Source organism: Choristoneura fumiferana, chromosome 18 (assembly GCF_025370935.1).
Source record: "Choristoneura fumiferana chromosome 18, NRCan_CFum_1, whole genome shotgun sequence".
NCBI lineage: Eukaryota > Metazoa > Arthropoda > Insecta > Lepidoptera > Tortricidae > Choristoneura > Choristoneura fumiferana.
The window spans coordinates 14039074-14055236 of record NC_133489.1 but is presented as its reverse complement, the minus strand read 5'-3'; the positions used below and the strand labels follow the sequence as shown (position 1 = coordinate 14055236).

The window sequence follows — 16163 nt, the reverse complement described above, 5'->3', positions numbered from 1 at the left end:
ACTGATTTGTGTGAGTTCTTAGTGAGGAGGTGGAAGGAACGTAAAGGTGTAAACGTAGCTATCATACATAAAGTCGCGGGCGGGTGAGCAAAGTAATTGTTTTAGTTCATTGAAGTACCTAGTTATAAGGTCAGCGCGACAAGAGCAGTCTCTTTAAAAAAAAGTAATTCTTTTCTATAATGTTATTTAAGCCTCGCACCGTATGCTTTACAGCGATTGTTGGGCATTTGCGTAGTGTTGTTACTAAAATTACCCGAATAGCATTTCTTAATCCATTCCTTTTATGAACAATGCTGTTAGTGCTGCTACTGTTAAAGCTTTTCCCTGGCTGTAGAGGGCGTGTTCAGTGCCAGCTTTAACCGCTACGAGTATTTCCTAATCCAAAAATGTCTTAAAAATATATCCATTTTAGATGGATGTAGCAAAAAGGTTTTATGTAACCAGATCGGCAATTTCACGTATATGGGAACCGAAAGCACCCCTCGTTCAGAGGTTCTCGATAATGATTTATTTACCATTATCTTCTGAGCCATTTTTCACTTCCCGAGTACGCTATGAAGGAATATTATATTTTAAAGATTGCTTAAACTATGTGCAGCAATAAATCTCATGTTAGATTCGGGTTATGTACGTTACCAAAAATGGCTCAAATGCAATAGCTTCAAAAAGTACAAGTGCGGTAAAATTCACAATTATGTAAGTGATCTCTATAAATTATTTTTGATGAGTGTGTTGTGTAATCGGAAGCATGACACCTTGTAGTAATTAGTAGCATGATACTTCCTTAGGTTTATCAGACTAGTACGAGCCTTGCGGTTGGCTAGAGTTGGTCAACAGACCACACGTGGCCATTTAACTGCTGTGTGATTGACGCCAAGTGTCAACTTTTACGAACACAGAATAGAATAGCTTTGACACTGTATTCAAATAGACATTGTTTTCCATTCACGGAACAAAATTGACATTAATTACTACTTAGTTACGCGAAAATATGAGCAGGATGCTGAAACGATTAAGGAACTTCGTTTCACTGCCGCTGTAAGCAGTAATTTCTTAGTGTATATTTTTGTTCAAGTGTAACTAATATTGCTTAGAGAGCTACCTTCTTAGCCAGACAACGCTAATTATTATTAATCATTTTCAAAGAATGTTTCCGCTGCGTAAAACTCTTCTGTTAAATAACTACCTATTATTTGAGACGGGCGGTTGGTTGCGGCTGAATGATAAGTTCAGAGTAGAACTAGTGTATCCACTGGCAGAACTAAGCGATGTGTATGTCAACTAATGCCCATGTTCGAGCTGAGAGTGATTACCCACGTCTCACCTCGACCCTTTGCCGGCTCTCTTAACATACTCACTTTGTATCCCAATTGATTTAGACATAGTAAACAGCTTCGCTTTCAGGTTCGAATCCATTGTTTTCGATAACACTGCTCCTGTGATACTTGACGCCTCTAGGTGTAGAGACCATTTTAAATTTCATGATATCCGCATTGCATGAGTATAATGTTAATCACGCCAACAAAGCGTTAAAAGAATAAAAAAACACCACATATGTATGCCTTCACCACATATGTATAAGTAAGGTGAGGATGATTTTTTTTTCATCTAATCCTATAGTTTGGGGTAGTTTTAAACTAAGTTTTGCTGATATATTAAGCCTACACTGCACGTAGTCCGATACGCACTTGACTGCTTTATTATAATTAATATTTATATAATTTAATGTAAGGTAACATTTCTGACTGCTTACGCAATTTATTTCCAATATTTTTGTCTAAATTTCTTTTTAGGTCATCCAAAATACTTACCATGTTTACAACTGAATTTTCTGCTACAAACAAGCAAGTAAGATATTTTTTACAAGTGTACAGTAGGCTCCCTAACAAAGTATTGATAGATAACTGCTTTTATTTTCTATGGAGTTAGTATGGAAAAGTGAACAATAAAGTTTCCTCGTGACCTACGCCGCTACTCCATAAATAACAAACTAAGGATTTTTTTTTGTCTCAAACCTCCCTGTAATCCAACCCACACATGTCTATCCACCAGAATCCAAATATAATACATGTTTATAATAATAACGATTGATCTTTAACGTCAAAAAGCTATCGCAATTTTCTTTTTGTGCACATACATATTAACAGATACCGAGATATTATGTTAATCCATTTGGAAGCTACACGGATTGTTGTTGATGTTTGGAACGGACCATGCACTGGAAAGGCTTATGCAAACACGTCACAATGAGATTGCTCTCAAAATTGTGATTCAGCTAAAATTCTCCATATTCATACAATATTAACAACTCGCATTGTTTTCCGACTCGGCCTAATGGTATATTCCGGTCTCGGATTATGAATTGTGTCATGTAAAACGTGTAATAAAGATACTTATTGATTTGGGATCGGTTTGGATTTTTTTCAATGTATGGCGGAGAGATTTTAAATCATGCAAACATACCTACTACATGTTTTGTCACGATCGAGACTTACTTAGATGCTATGAATTCATTTTAACTTACTGTAACATGCATTGTAATAAAACGTCATGTGATTTGTAATTTGTGAAATTTTTTAATGTCCTACCTACTCCATCATATTGGGTGACTGTAATGATAGATAATACACATGGACAATAAGGTTTAATTCAGTATTTTATTTCAAATCTTTACCATTTGACAGATAAATGAAAAAAATAGGTAGACAATCCATCCATTTAAAATTCCGTGAATACTAAATATTATAACAAAAAGCGATTTAAAATTTTATTTCGCACACGGATGAAGCCGTTTTTTAATAATGCTAGTTTATCATACTTGGCGACGCGTCGTGACAGCAGCAGTGTCACAGGAATCGATCGACCAAAGCATGACCACGACCACTCTGTCAAGAGTGAACGACTCAGAAGAAGAGAGAGTTTATCATAACAAATACGTGCAGCCAGACGCAGCTAAATTAGTCTATCGTGGGAACAACCTCACAGTTTCAGAGTCAAGAAAGGAACGTTAAAATCCTGACATATTCGCAACCCTAGCAGTAGCAGACATCGTGTCAACACAGGGCCACGCGTAAACACAACTCCGAAGCCAGCCCAGAGAAACGCTTTAACTTATTATTTACTAAGCGAAGACTTTGTTTTAGACTAAACAAGCCAACTCCTGGCAGCGACGGCCGCATTCACGGCTGCATGCCTACGAACTTTAAATACATTGTAATGTGCAAATCCCGAGTCATTCAATTAGCGGATTACTGTGTGTAAACAGTTAATAATGTGGTTACAACGTGAAATGCTATCGTGTTATGTTTTGGCGACGAGTACCTAGTTAAGCAATCCGACCTCTTCACGTCACCGTTTATTACTAATCATAGATCCAGTAAACTTCATAAGGAAAGAAATCGTTTATTGTCGCATAAAAAATACACTTTGAAAAAAGAAAGTGTAGTAAAAGGAGCGGTTCCAGGATTTGCTGTGAATGTAAATACTTACAAGCCTGTATATATCCGCTGCGATGGTTTTCAGCCCGCCTCCCTCAAGGTGAGCATCCAGCAGAGATCTGCGAGGAAGCGGAGCGGTCTACCAGGAAATAAACACCAAAAGGATTACTTTGTTTTCCTAGACTAGCTCAGCGCTGCTTTTTTCCTCGGAAACCACTCCACTTCCTAGAACATCTCAGGTGTATTAGCAGCCTTTTAGTTATACAGTCACCTGGCGCAGTAGTTTTGCCTACATTACGAATTCTAACCGTGGCTGAAGCCTTCATACAAAATAGACTACGAGTAAAGTTGAGTTGTAGGTACTATTTATTTAGTACTTAACCAAAAGTCAATTCTTGGTTCAAAAGGCAAAACTGTAGGCGCATTATAAACCCTTTGACTAATGTCATGGTTCCGTAGTAATTTATTACGCTTTAAATTCAAATGTAAATTAACAAAAAATATCTTCATAAAAAATTCACCTTCTCTAAGAAGCAGACATTACCGTACCTGTAACAATAAAGAATAATAATTAGTAACACCTCTATTACTTCATCATTTTAAACGCTACAATAATATGGCCCCCGCAGCATTGTTACAAATAAATCATGTCCCTACCCACCTCTTTGTGGGCGTGGTACAAGGAACCTCCAGGTTTTGACATCATTATATTATTATTCTTTTAATTATTGATGTCAGCATTGACGAGTTACTCCGTTTGGCTTTTATGTACGGGTGAGGCACAATAATGTGGTTACACGTACGGTTTTCTTTTAATTATTAGCAGGGAAACACATCACTTATCCTTATAAGAAAGTAGGTAATAGTTGTAAGGAACGATAGGTCAGTAGCTTTAATTGTTGAATATATACGGAACGTTGTCATAGTGAAACGATTGCTTGTGTTTACAAACTTTTTTCTAGGGATTGTCAATAAACACACAAACATTAACATCATAGCGTTTGACAGAGCCTCGGCAGTTAATTTTCATCCGTCTATCTATACTTGGGAACGCGTGAAAGTATCAAGTTGAAATTAGTAACAATAGGGATTTGTAGGTAAGTCTAGTTCCCACGTACCCGCGAATAAATTAAATTTTAAGTAAAAAATTGTCTGTTTTTTTTAAATCATATACAAGTTTGACTCACACTTGGCCGTTTTTAGGCTTCCCTGGTACTACAAGGAATTTTAAGTATAGCTTCGCTATCCATCCGCTCGTCCGCGACTTAGCTTAGTAGGTAGCTACCTACTAGTGCTGAAAAACTGTACTTTAATTTTATCATTCTAAACCACTTCTAAACCCATGAGGGATAACAGGATCACATCATCATCATCATCATCATCATGACTATTATTAGAGCCCGTTTGAGCTTTAAAGTGCTAATTTAATTTTTGTTAGAATCAAGTGTCTCCCCCCCCTCCCCCTCCCCCCTTCTACAAGCGAAACCGTTGGCTGGAAAAATTTAAAAGAAGAAGGCTTTTGAACTTATATAGTAGACATATATTTAGTAGATTAAAAATTGATATCGAATATTTGCCGTATCTTAATACGGAACCTTGCACTGCACGTGGCCCGACATGGTGGCGTAGCTCTTATGAAATAACAATCAAAATAAATATCAATCACTTAACACACTTCACTCCTAAACATAATGTTTTGTTTTAGTTTCAAAGCCTTATTATCTCATACAGACCTAAGTAGTCCTTTATTAAACATTCCATCGATTTGTTTTGAACCTTAAGTCATTCCAATAAACTCTTTAATGCACGTAAATCATCGATACGATCAACTCACACGCAGGTACGAATCGGCCGACATTCCATCGCTTTGTATCCAGGGGGGCTGCCCACGTGTATCCGGATGCAACTGAACCGTTTAGTTAGTCCGTTGACTTGAATCCGATTGAGTGTTAATATTTAAAGTCTCTGTCATTTGCATAACAAAAGAATGTGTCGCTAGTTTAAATTCTAATGGTTTGGGTGGCTATGCATTTTAAAAAGAACTAATTACTGCATATTTTATATTTCATTGTCATAATTAATTGTTTTTGTTTTTACGTCTATCCTCCTACCAATCCCAGATCCCTAATATGAAATTAAACTATAAAAGCCAATACTATTTAGTTTTTCTCTAAAAGAATATAAATAAGTAAATGTTTCAGCTTATCGAGAAATTCAGAATTTTAAGCAATTCTTACATAGCTTTTAAGTGAATAATTTACTCACGCTTATAAAATATGAACTCTGTCTGCAATAAACTGATTTTATTTTATTTTTTTAGTACTAATCATATTTTAACTGTAGAACAATTTCACAGTCATTACCATCCCAGCCTACGTCCCACTGCTGGGCACAGGCCTCCTCTCAGAACAAGAGGGCTTGGGCCATAGTTCCCACGCGGGCCCAGTGCGGATTGGGAACTTCGCACGCACCATTGAATCGCTTCGCAGGTTTGTGCAGGTTTGTACGACATTTTCCTTCACCGCGAAGCTCGTGGTAAATTTCAAATGTAATTCCGCACATGAATTTCCAAAAACTCAGAGGTGCGAGCCGGGGTTCGAACCCACGACCCTCTGCATGAGAGGCGATAGATCATACCACTAGGCCACCACGGCTTCACGCTTTCACAGTGCATTCTCACAACTAATGCTCTCGTCAAAGCTATGTAAAAAACGTTCAACAAAGGGCCACAATTCATTTGATTCGACAGTGCACAGGGCTTGGCTAATAGATTGCTCAAAGTTATTTAATCTCTTTATATATTTCAACGTAAACTTCTCGGCTTCGTGTACAGTGGAGTAAATTCGGATGCAATTCACTTAGCTACTGAAAACAGTGCGCGCAGCGTTTCAATTCAATTGAATTGAAGTTTTCTTGGAGCCAGGCAAGGCTGCGTTCAGTATGGTTCCGTTCGCTTTATGACAGCGGCACCCTGCGCCGACCGTAACACCGGTTTACGACCACCACATCCCCCTTCTAGCATATAGTTTCAAAACTAAAATGGTTAAAGGTATTTCTTTAGAGACGTTATGGCATCATGTTCCTCGGGATATGCTAAAATTTCTTTCCTGCGTAAGTTACGCCTTTCAATCTATACTTTTTTTTCAAACTACGTAGTACAGTGGAACGGCATTACGTTTTCCTCTTCATCGTGTCAGCCGAAAGATGTCCACTGCTGGACATACGCTTCCCCCAATGCTCTCCACTCAGACCGGTCTTGTGCTTTTCGCATCCACCGCAATCGGCGGTTTTGTTTTCCTCTTAGACAACTAGTATGTAGATTGTACATATTCGATCGTAGCCTAAGGATGGATTGTAGGTCGTAGGCTACCCAAATATACCACATCTCAAATGGATCAAAATCTGACAAAAAAGCCAGTACAAGACAAAAAAGCTGTAAACAGAAAATTAAATCTCATTTTTCAAATTTTAAATACAGAACATCAAAATCTATTTTTTTTATTTATTCGAATGGATGGCAAACGAGCAAGTGGGTAATAAAATATTAACAGCCTAAAATCGTCAAAGAAGCTGTTAAAAAGTTCACTAATGCTTCTGGAACACGTAGAGCAATTTACTCGTTACTACAGTTCAGCATAACAATATGTACCGACAGCCGCAATAACGCCGTAAAGTTCGTTATTGAAGCCATAAAACTCTGTTAAGAATTTCTCATTGCCTTATAACATCTCGTAATGCGCGGACAAATAAAATAAATTTCCTCCATGTCTTGTTTGCAGGTCTTTTAAAAGAAGAATAAGCCTTTTAAGTTTTACTTCAGAGATACACGACGTATGTACTTAAATTATCCATAAATTGCTCCGATTCCGATGAAAAATAAAAAACGTATTTTTTCTTTCAACAGAAACACAAACTCTAGTACATTCATTTAATAAAGAACCGGCCAAGAGCGCGTCGGACACGCCCAAGATAGGGTTCCGTAACCATTACGAAAAAATCAAGTAATATTATGTGCGATAAAATAACACAATTAAAACACTTACCACAGTCTTGAAATCTATTACCAGAAAAGAGCGTATATTCACGGCACTTACGTCCTTTTGTTGAGAAGCGCAGTTTTTCGGCAATAACTCAAAACGGTATATCTGATCATGTTGAAATTAATTTTCCTTGAAAGTATTTATTAAGCGTTACCGTTCCATATTTTTTGCATATTTTTTGGACAAACGGTTTACAAGATTTTCAATTTATATTATTTTTTGTAATTTAACTACAAAACTAAATAGCGGCGTTGACAAGACATCTGTACTCCAAATTTCACTGATATACTTCGTGTAGTTTTCGAGTAAAATGCCTGTGACATACGGACGGACGGACAGACAAACAGACAGACAGACGGACTTGACGAAACTATAAGGGTTCCGTTTTTGCCATTTTGGCTCCGGAACCCTAAAAAAAGGTTCTTCCAATTTTAAATTTAATTTTACTCAATATTTGAAATCGTTATTGGATGAAATTAGTTTCTAAATTATTTTATTTCATATTTAGTTATGTAATGTACATATTATGTAGTGAAAAAAGAGTTAAAACATAAATCAAAGGTCTAATCTTAAAATGGCAGACATGTTATTGATAGTCCTTGCGACAGAAACGTCTTGCGTCTTAATGCCAATACTGAGTGATACAACTATGCACTTAAAAGTAAGATTCGTAGTTTTCGCTATCGCTGGCTAGAGATCGTTATATTGACTAGCTTTATGTAAGATATGTGAGAACTTTTGGGATATTATACACTTTGTTACCTGAAAGGGGTTTCATAAAACTGAATTATAGCCATAACCTTAACTCGGTCTTGAGGAGGCTCATAAAGAAGCATCTTGGGCTCTCACAGGACACGTGGAGTCGAGTGTTGTTAAATTTTATGGAAACTCTACTGGATACAATGGAAATATGTAAATTAAGCGGACGTCTTAAGTTACCGGACTCGGTGTGAAGCCTTTGGAATTGGCCAGTTAGAAAGGCATCTCATAAACGAGATTGTCCATAACATTCGTCCGGAATAAGAATGTAGCACGTATGCTGCATACAGGGAACCAGAGTAGGGAGTCTACGGTCCATCGTTAAATTGGAATTCATGTTATGTTACCATTCACGTTCTTTCAGCTAAATGCAGGCAGGGAATACTGCGGTGTCCTCAAGCGTACTGTATTGAACTTGCTCCTTACTTACCAAGGAAAATCGTTCTATTTTGTTGTACTCTGACTCGTAACGCAAATACATTTTCATTCCGTTGTAGATACTTATACTAAAATGTAACGTTCGTCTTAAGTACAGAACGTGTGCTGAATCATAGCAACGATCCTTTAACTTTATTCCGTTTTTACTCACTCAATAAAATAAAAGCAAATATTATAGAGGCCAAAATTTGTGAGTGTGTTTGTGAATCTTTCCCGCTAAATTGCCTGGAGCGATTAGGACAAGATTTGGTATGCGGATAGCTGGAAGCCTTAATAAAATTATTCTCACGATACTGTAATGTATGGAAAATCTCAACCGTTAAGTTAAGAGACAACATTTTATACGGATATTCTTTATGCATTGTAAATAAAAACCAGTGTGTTACCTGTAGAATTCAGGGAAATTCCAGAAGCTCAATTTAATTGCTATTTATACCTAGTGCCATCCACAAAGACGCGTGATTTTGTCAAAATTAGACATTAACGACATTGTAATAAAAATCACGGCACGCGTCATCGTGAATGACTCTACCTATAGATCTAATGATTTACGGCGGTGAAGACGCGGTGAAAAGCTAGTTTAATATTATTTCATATCTATTTTTAACAAATACGTACGTTTAATATAAAAAAAATATAACTCTTCCAAATATTGGCGATACCTTAGGCTGTGCTCTTGGCAGCGTCGCCCTCAACCTCCCTCGGCATGCGCCGCAACGTGCGTGTGCATGTGGTCCATGTAGTCCTGCAGCAGGAGCGCGCGCACGGGCACGGCGCAGTGCCATCAGTACGGGCACGGACTCATTTACCGACCTTGGGCTTCATGGCAAGAAAATGTGTACGCGCAATGACTCATTTACCGACCACGGGTTTCATGACAAGCACATTAAGGTCGAGGGTTTTATTTGGGGGGTTGCAACTAAGGTAGCCTGCATGTTACGACACTGTTTACGAGCAAGTGTGATGAAAATTATCGTTAACCACATTTTCACAATAAATTTACATCCATGGAATAATTATAATATTATGTTGTGAAAAAATAACCATAAATAAAATTTTATTAGTTATTTAATATAAACGATATCGAAGTTGTAGTCAAGTCTCCAAACAATGCGTCAGCGAAAACGTCTTATTCTTAAGTCACGTCTTGTCGTCCTCTAAGGAGATTATATTTATCGTCCTAGCCTGGCACACGGTCATAAGAAAACAAAAGGATGACGCAGTGTCAAAGCTTATTAAATTCAATTTTAAAATCGTATATTTATTACCTACCTAATGCGGCCTCGTAATAAAACCAAATGATTATGTCAAACCTACAAAATAACAATGGGACGAAGCTTGTATTCTTTTTTGCAGCGTAGGTGTACTATAAATTATAATGGATATAATAAATGACCTTCGTTTATTTTTTGATAACTTTTAATCGATCCCGAGAACGATCTATCTGTCAAAAAAGTAACCGCATGAAATTTATAACATCGTAAATTTAATGTTTTTTTACAAATAGCAAGTTGGCGACGCTCGGGCGGCGACGTCGGCGCCGGCGGCTCGCGGCGCCTTCGGTCGAGTTTTCTCCGCGTTGCGCCCACGCTCGCGCCTTATCTGCCGTGTTCTCACATAGAAATTTACACGTGCTCGCGAGTGCCGGGGAACCGTAATAACGCAGTCGTCGCGTTTTATCTGCCAGCGTGGCAGCTGCGACTGCCGGCCGATATGCAGCCTCGCTTATGAACATCCAACAACACCCGCGGGAACGTGGGCGACCGGCCGCAGCCGCCGCATTTTATAACCTTTTTATTCCATTGTCACTCCAACGAAGCGACGCAACCAAGGGAAAAATAAATTTTACTCTTTATCTAAATGTCAAATCGTTCGGTTTCGATCGAATCAGTTTCCAAATAGTTTTAATAAATCTCCTTTTACGGCTTTCGGAGCGGGCGGCAGGCGATATCAGGCGAGACGTATTATAGAACCATGCGGCGAGTTATCGTGTTCTATTCTGTTGTGACCGCCGAGCCTGTTCATGGTAATAATAGGTGAGTTTAATTGAAAGAGTGTCAATAAATTTGTTAGCGGCGGGCACGCGTCGCTGGTGGTCCCGATAAACTAAATCGTCCCAGGACGCGGCGACAAATCCCGCAGGATCGACCCTTGTTCCGAAGGACGACCGTTTGTTTTTATCTGCTGCCAACCTTGTCTTCATTATAATAATATATCTTCCAAAGAGTTTATTATCTCTCAAAACAAATCTTTCGCTTATCTTGTTTTATTCCACATTGATTTGAATTTTACTGGGACATAGTTTACACAGGCTTCTCTTCCTGCGAGTCGCTATATAAATTTCATTCAATCAGAATAATGCATTTTTCATGTTTGTTTAGAAGCCCAGTCACCGAATTTTCGGATTTGTTTTCTCACGATATGACCCCACCCACGGCTCGCTTCTACGAATACATTTCGGACTTAAGGAGTGGAACTTCATGTTAATTTATGAAGCTTACCTATACCACAGAATAAGTAATAGTACAATGCCTATACCTAACTCTGGATACGGCATGATAAAAATTGAGCGCTTTATAAAGGTTAGTATTTCCTTTCCCTTCTGTATTCCATACCCTGCCTGTTACGGTTATTTTGCTCTTCTAGATAACTAACTTGTTTTTGTTTGCCTTCTGTCTCCCATACAAATTATGTTGCAACTTAGGTAGTAAAGTTAGAATTTATAGCTCGAATCAAGTAAATCCACGACTTCGATAAATAAAGCGTCCACCAGAGTAGCAAACTAAGTTGTTTGAGTTAACATTTCTTATAGAACTTTTCTTATAGAAACCGGCAGTAAGTGGGATATCCAAAAATCCATTCCAGGCTTAACGGTTTTACAACTGCAGTCCACCTTTGGGCTCAACAATTCACACCCGATAATCATCTTTGAGATAAGCGCCGCCGGTACATCACTGTAAAATTACACAGGAATACACACGAACCACGGCTCTGTACACATTTAGGTACGTACGTTTATTGGTATTTTATTTGGGTAATATGACCATAATACACGTAGGTGGTTTTCAGCGGTTTATTTACTTTTTCTATTAGTTGCGTACCTACATGTGCCGGTGTAGTTAAGCAGGAAAACGTTAGGTATAATGAAGTGAACATACCAATCCAGTTTTTCCAAGAATACGAGGTATTATTTAAATGTTAATTTGGATTTGAATTCCGAAAAAAAAAAGCCGTGGTGGCCAAGTGGTTTGACCTATCGCCTCTCAAACAGAGGGTCGTGGGTTCAAACCCCGGCTCGCACCTCTGAGTTTTTCCAAATTCATGTGCGGAATTACATTTGAAATTTACCACGAGCTTTGCGGTGAAGGAAAACATCGTGAGGAAACCTGCACAAACCTGCAAAGCAATTCAATGGTGCGTGTGAAGTTCCCAATCCGCACTGGGCCCGCGTGGGAACTATGGCCCAAGCCCTCTTGTTCTGAGAGGAGGCCTGTGCCCAGCAGTGGGACGTATATAGGCTGGGATGATGATGATGATTTGAATTCCAATTTGAATTTCCAGTGAAAAATGGTTTCAGAAAGTACAATTCACATTGACATTACCTATTTACTACTAAGGACTGCAATCCAGTCACCAAATGTTTTAGAACTCTTTGTACTACGATTTACTGGTTTCTTTACCTTTAATTATACCCTTTACTTGACGAGCATAGTCAAGCTTTAAGGGTACGGGGTCTATTAGCAATTTCAGCGAGCTGCTCGCCTCGCCGCTAGTGAAAAGTAACGCCGGCCAGCCTTGGGCGCTCGCGCACCCCCTCCTCCAAGCCCCACCCTCGGCCAGAACGTACGCACGATTCGTCGAGTTGCTTGTCCTTGTCTCGAAGTTCAATATTTCACTGAACACATCAAGGTCACCCTTTAAAACTCGCCTTATCAACACTTTGAACACGTATAACTTTGTTTTCCTAACTTTTCTTTTTGAAACACTGGAAATTTTCCCCGTGAAAATATATCTTGATTCAATCACCGTGTTTCTTAATACTGTTTTGCTCTTGAATATTGAGTTGTTGTTGAAGCACGGCGGCGGGGTACCATTGTGAACGCTTATGATTGTGTTGCGTTTATTAACTTTCCCCTTTATTACGAATTCGGCATTAATTGAAAGTATTGTTAACAAAATTGTTAGGGTAGCTGTGATTGTTAAAAAGTTTTTCGTGGTCATTTTGATAGGATTCCTTGTAATTTTCCAAACATTGTCAATAGGTACACTTTCACTTCGAAAAAATTATAATATCTTAAGTAGGTAAAAGTATTATTTTCACTCTAGGTTCGCCTCAACATCGCGTTTATCCGTAGCGGGTGAAAACCGTGTGTATGTGAGGCGCGCGCGCACGGCGCCGTACCAACATCGACTGGAGGCTCTATCGATGCAACTTGCAGCTTAAACTATAAGCAAACCTTAAAGCTGTTTATCCCATCTCAGCAAACACTTAGTGCCCTTGCCATTTCTGATTTTGTCGTTTTGTGTAGGTGCCATGCCAAACAATCCTCTCGGTGCCAAACTAATTTAATAAGTATTATTATAAGTACAATCTTTACTTAAATTAATTTCTGTCTTAAATATTGAACGTACAATTTTGTTCATTTTATATTTTAAGAGAGTAATACTTGATACTATGTTAAATTAAATGCTTATTTTATGCATAACGAGTTAAGTAAATAAAGCTTCGTAGCTAGAAATTGATAATCAAATGTTATTCTAGTCAGTATCGGATATAAAGTTGACAAACTGTTAAATTAAATGCCAATTAGAAACTGACGGTGACAGGCGTGTAGTTTTGCCGCGTACACTATTAAAATTAAATAATTTGAATAATTGAATGGTCAAATCAATACTGTTGTTAGTTAATTATTCTAACCGGATGAATATAGCGAATATTAATGATTTGGTGACTTAAATAATTGAGTAAAAATATGTTGTACATATGTATACTTGCTTGCCGAGAATACTTAATGAGCAGCAGTTCTAAACAGAACTGTAAAAGCTAAAGGTAGTTTGTATTGAACCCAAAAAGTTCGTAATAATTGGAGGCCCAATAAACTTGTAAAGAGCAGCCGTGACTCGCCTGTTATATTAGGCTCGTAACCCCAACAAAAGCCTAACATACCCTTACTTTTTGCGCTATTTGAAATACAGAATGGCCTAACATCCGGCTTCGGCCACAAACCATAGAGTAACAGTATGGAAACAAGGTAATAATGCCATCAAATGCCCGTATCGTGAAATCACGGATTGGTGGACAAACCGCCCAGTTTACTGAGTACATTAGGCCGTGAATACATTTACTAGTGAGTGCTAAACACAGCGGCGTTTAGTACGGCGAATATACATACGCTTGGAAATAGTGTCATTTATAATATATCTTCTAACGCAATATTAAGGAGAGATATCATCTAAGCTATTACTCGCAGCAGAGAGGACCCTGTAGTGTATTAGATTAGATGACTCTTTAGATTAGATAAACCTGCACTTAAGAATAGCTTTACGTTCTTGAATTTGTTTATTATTTTGCAATGAAAATTATTATCACGATACGTAAACGTTTAGTGTTTGTTTAATGCAAGTGCGTACGTCAACTAACTGTTTTATACATATTTTTCATGAAAAAATAAAATTAGAAGAAGAGTCTTTTCAATGATAAGCTTTGTAAAAATAAATAACAACCTGCTAGAAAGGCTAAGAACAGCCGTGGTAGGGTTTAACTTTTACCTCATCATCTTTCAAATAGTTTTCATTGCAAATTATTCTCTGCAGATTATGTTATTTTGTAGATAAATAATTTCAAAGTGGTTCCGATTAAGTTTTCAAGGATATTTGGTGAGGTATCCTTATTTATCAGCCTAACCCAACAAGTCATTTGAACGTTGCATCTTACAGTTGAGTAATTCACGTTGACATCCATCACTTGCAGCACTGATACTGGCAAAGGCGACTTATATCCCGCAAAAACTAAATATAAACAAAAAATAAAAAAGTCAACACAGATGTCGGTTTTTAAAGGAAAAATTTATCCACGTTGTATTAAATACCAGGTATTACTCCCACATAGCGACACAATAATCTCGATAAAAAAAATACGAACTGGATCAGCTGCAGATGTGCCCGCAGCTTTACGCAAGTTGTACGTGGAACGGCGTGGGCGAACAAGTAGTCCGATACTTTAGCCAGTGGTGCAAGCGCAGAGCAACGGACGGTGTCGCCGCGTAAATAATTACAATCGAACAAAAGATAAACTATGCGATTACGACCAGAATGCATCAGGTCAACGGAATAGAGAACTTGTTCAACATTCTCGTCGATTTACATAACACCTAGCAAGAACAGATGTCGAGATATAAGGTGCTCTTTTTTGTTGAGATCAAGAGCTTAGTTCTTAGAAACGTTCAGGCAGTCCTTATAAAGTGCTTTATAATGGACATTAGTCATATATGTACTAAATACTAACAGTAAAGAAATACTTAAATAAAATCTTAGTTTGGTGCTGCGAACACACGCAAAGGCGAGGTATTTTTGATGATCATAAGATCTAAAAAAAATGTTTTTGAGCATTAGCATTTTTTAAGCTGTACTGACGAGCAAAAATATTTAATGAATTTCTTTGCATACATATTTTTATGGGAGTATGGAAGGGAGCCGTTTTTTTTGTTCGTGTATTTAGCCTTCACTAAGGCATCTTCGTCAAAGTCCCCGATCGTTAGTATGACGTTTATGGAATAAAGTAGTAAGTAGGCAAAGCAAACAGTAATTGAAAATTACTGAGGAACATACTTCCTTGATTAATCGTATTTCAGCCAGTAGCAGACTTCCTATTGTGCCAATGTTGTTTAGCAAACTGGTTATATTATTATTCTCTACCCTAACATTCAATTATTTCTTTGTTCATTATTAATTATTATGTATCCGTGTTAATTACAAATCTCTACTAATCCTCTGTAAATAGTTTAAAATAAAATCACTTCCCGCCATCTGTTTATCTGTATGTTTGTATGCACGTACGCTTAATTTTAAACTTCGCAACGAATTTTAATGCAGTTTTCACCATCAATTATATAGATATTTTTCATGGAAAGTTTATAGAAATCCAAGGTTTAAAATTTTTAATTCACCTGGAGGGAAAGTACTGTTAACACTGAAAATAGGAATATTTTCCTACTAAAAGGAAGTGTCCTTTATTTTTAAAAATAAACAAAACTGAAACGATGAGGTACCTTAAAAAAAACTTGTCATTTTTACGTTTAATTAAAATAAAGTTAGAAGAAAATTTACATTTGATAGTCTTCCTTTCTACTTTATTTATTTATCAAGAGATTTGATCTCTATGTCTAACCTTATCAATTTATCCCATAAAATACAGTGTGTTACTTTTTTTATAGTTGAGTCGGTTCGACTTCCGTGTGCGGAAAGTGTGTTTTCAAAAATCTTTGAATAC

At 37.5% G+C, this 16163-nt stretch overlaps 1 protein-coding gene across 3 annotated transcripts in view; it reads right to left on the bottom strand.

The window, feature by feature from the left end:
• The window catches only part of LOC141437611 (agrin-like), a 202485-nt gene that overhangs the window by 113570 nt on the left and 72752 nt on the right, over positions 1 to 16163 (bottom strand). Inside the window, exon 1 of one of the 3 annotated variants that reach the window (XM_074101055.1) lies at positions 12355 to 13067. The exons of the other annotated variants lie outside the window; for them this stretch is intronic. Within the exon in view, the coding sequence (XP_073957156.1) occupies positions 12355 to 12895 (541 nt within the window). The 5' untranslated portion in view covers positions 12896 to 13067. Of the gene's footprint in view, positions 1 to 12354; positions 13068 to 16163 lie in introns of those variants that run through there. 3 annotated transcript variants of the gene reach the window in all.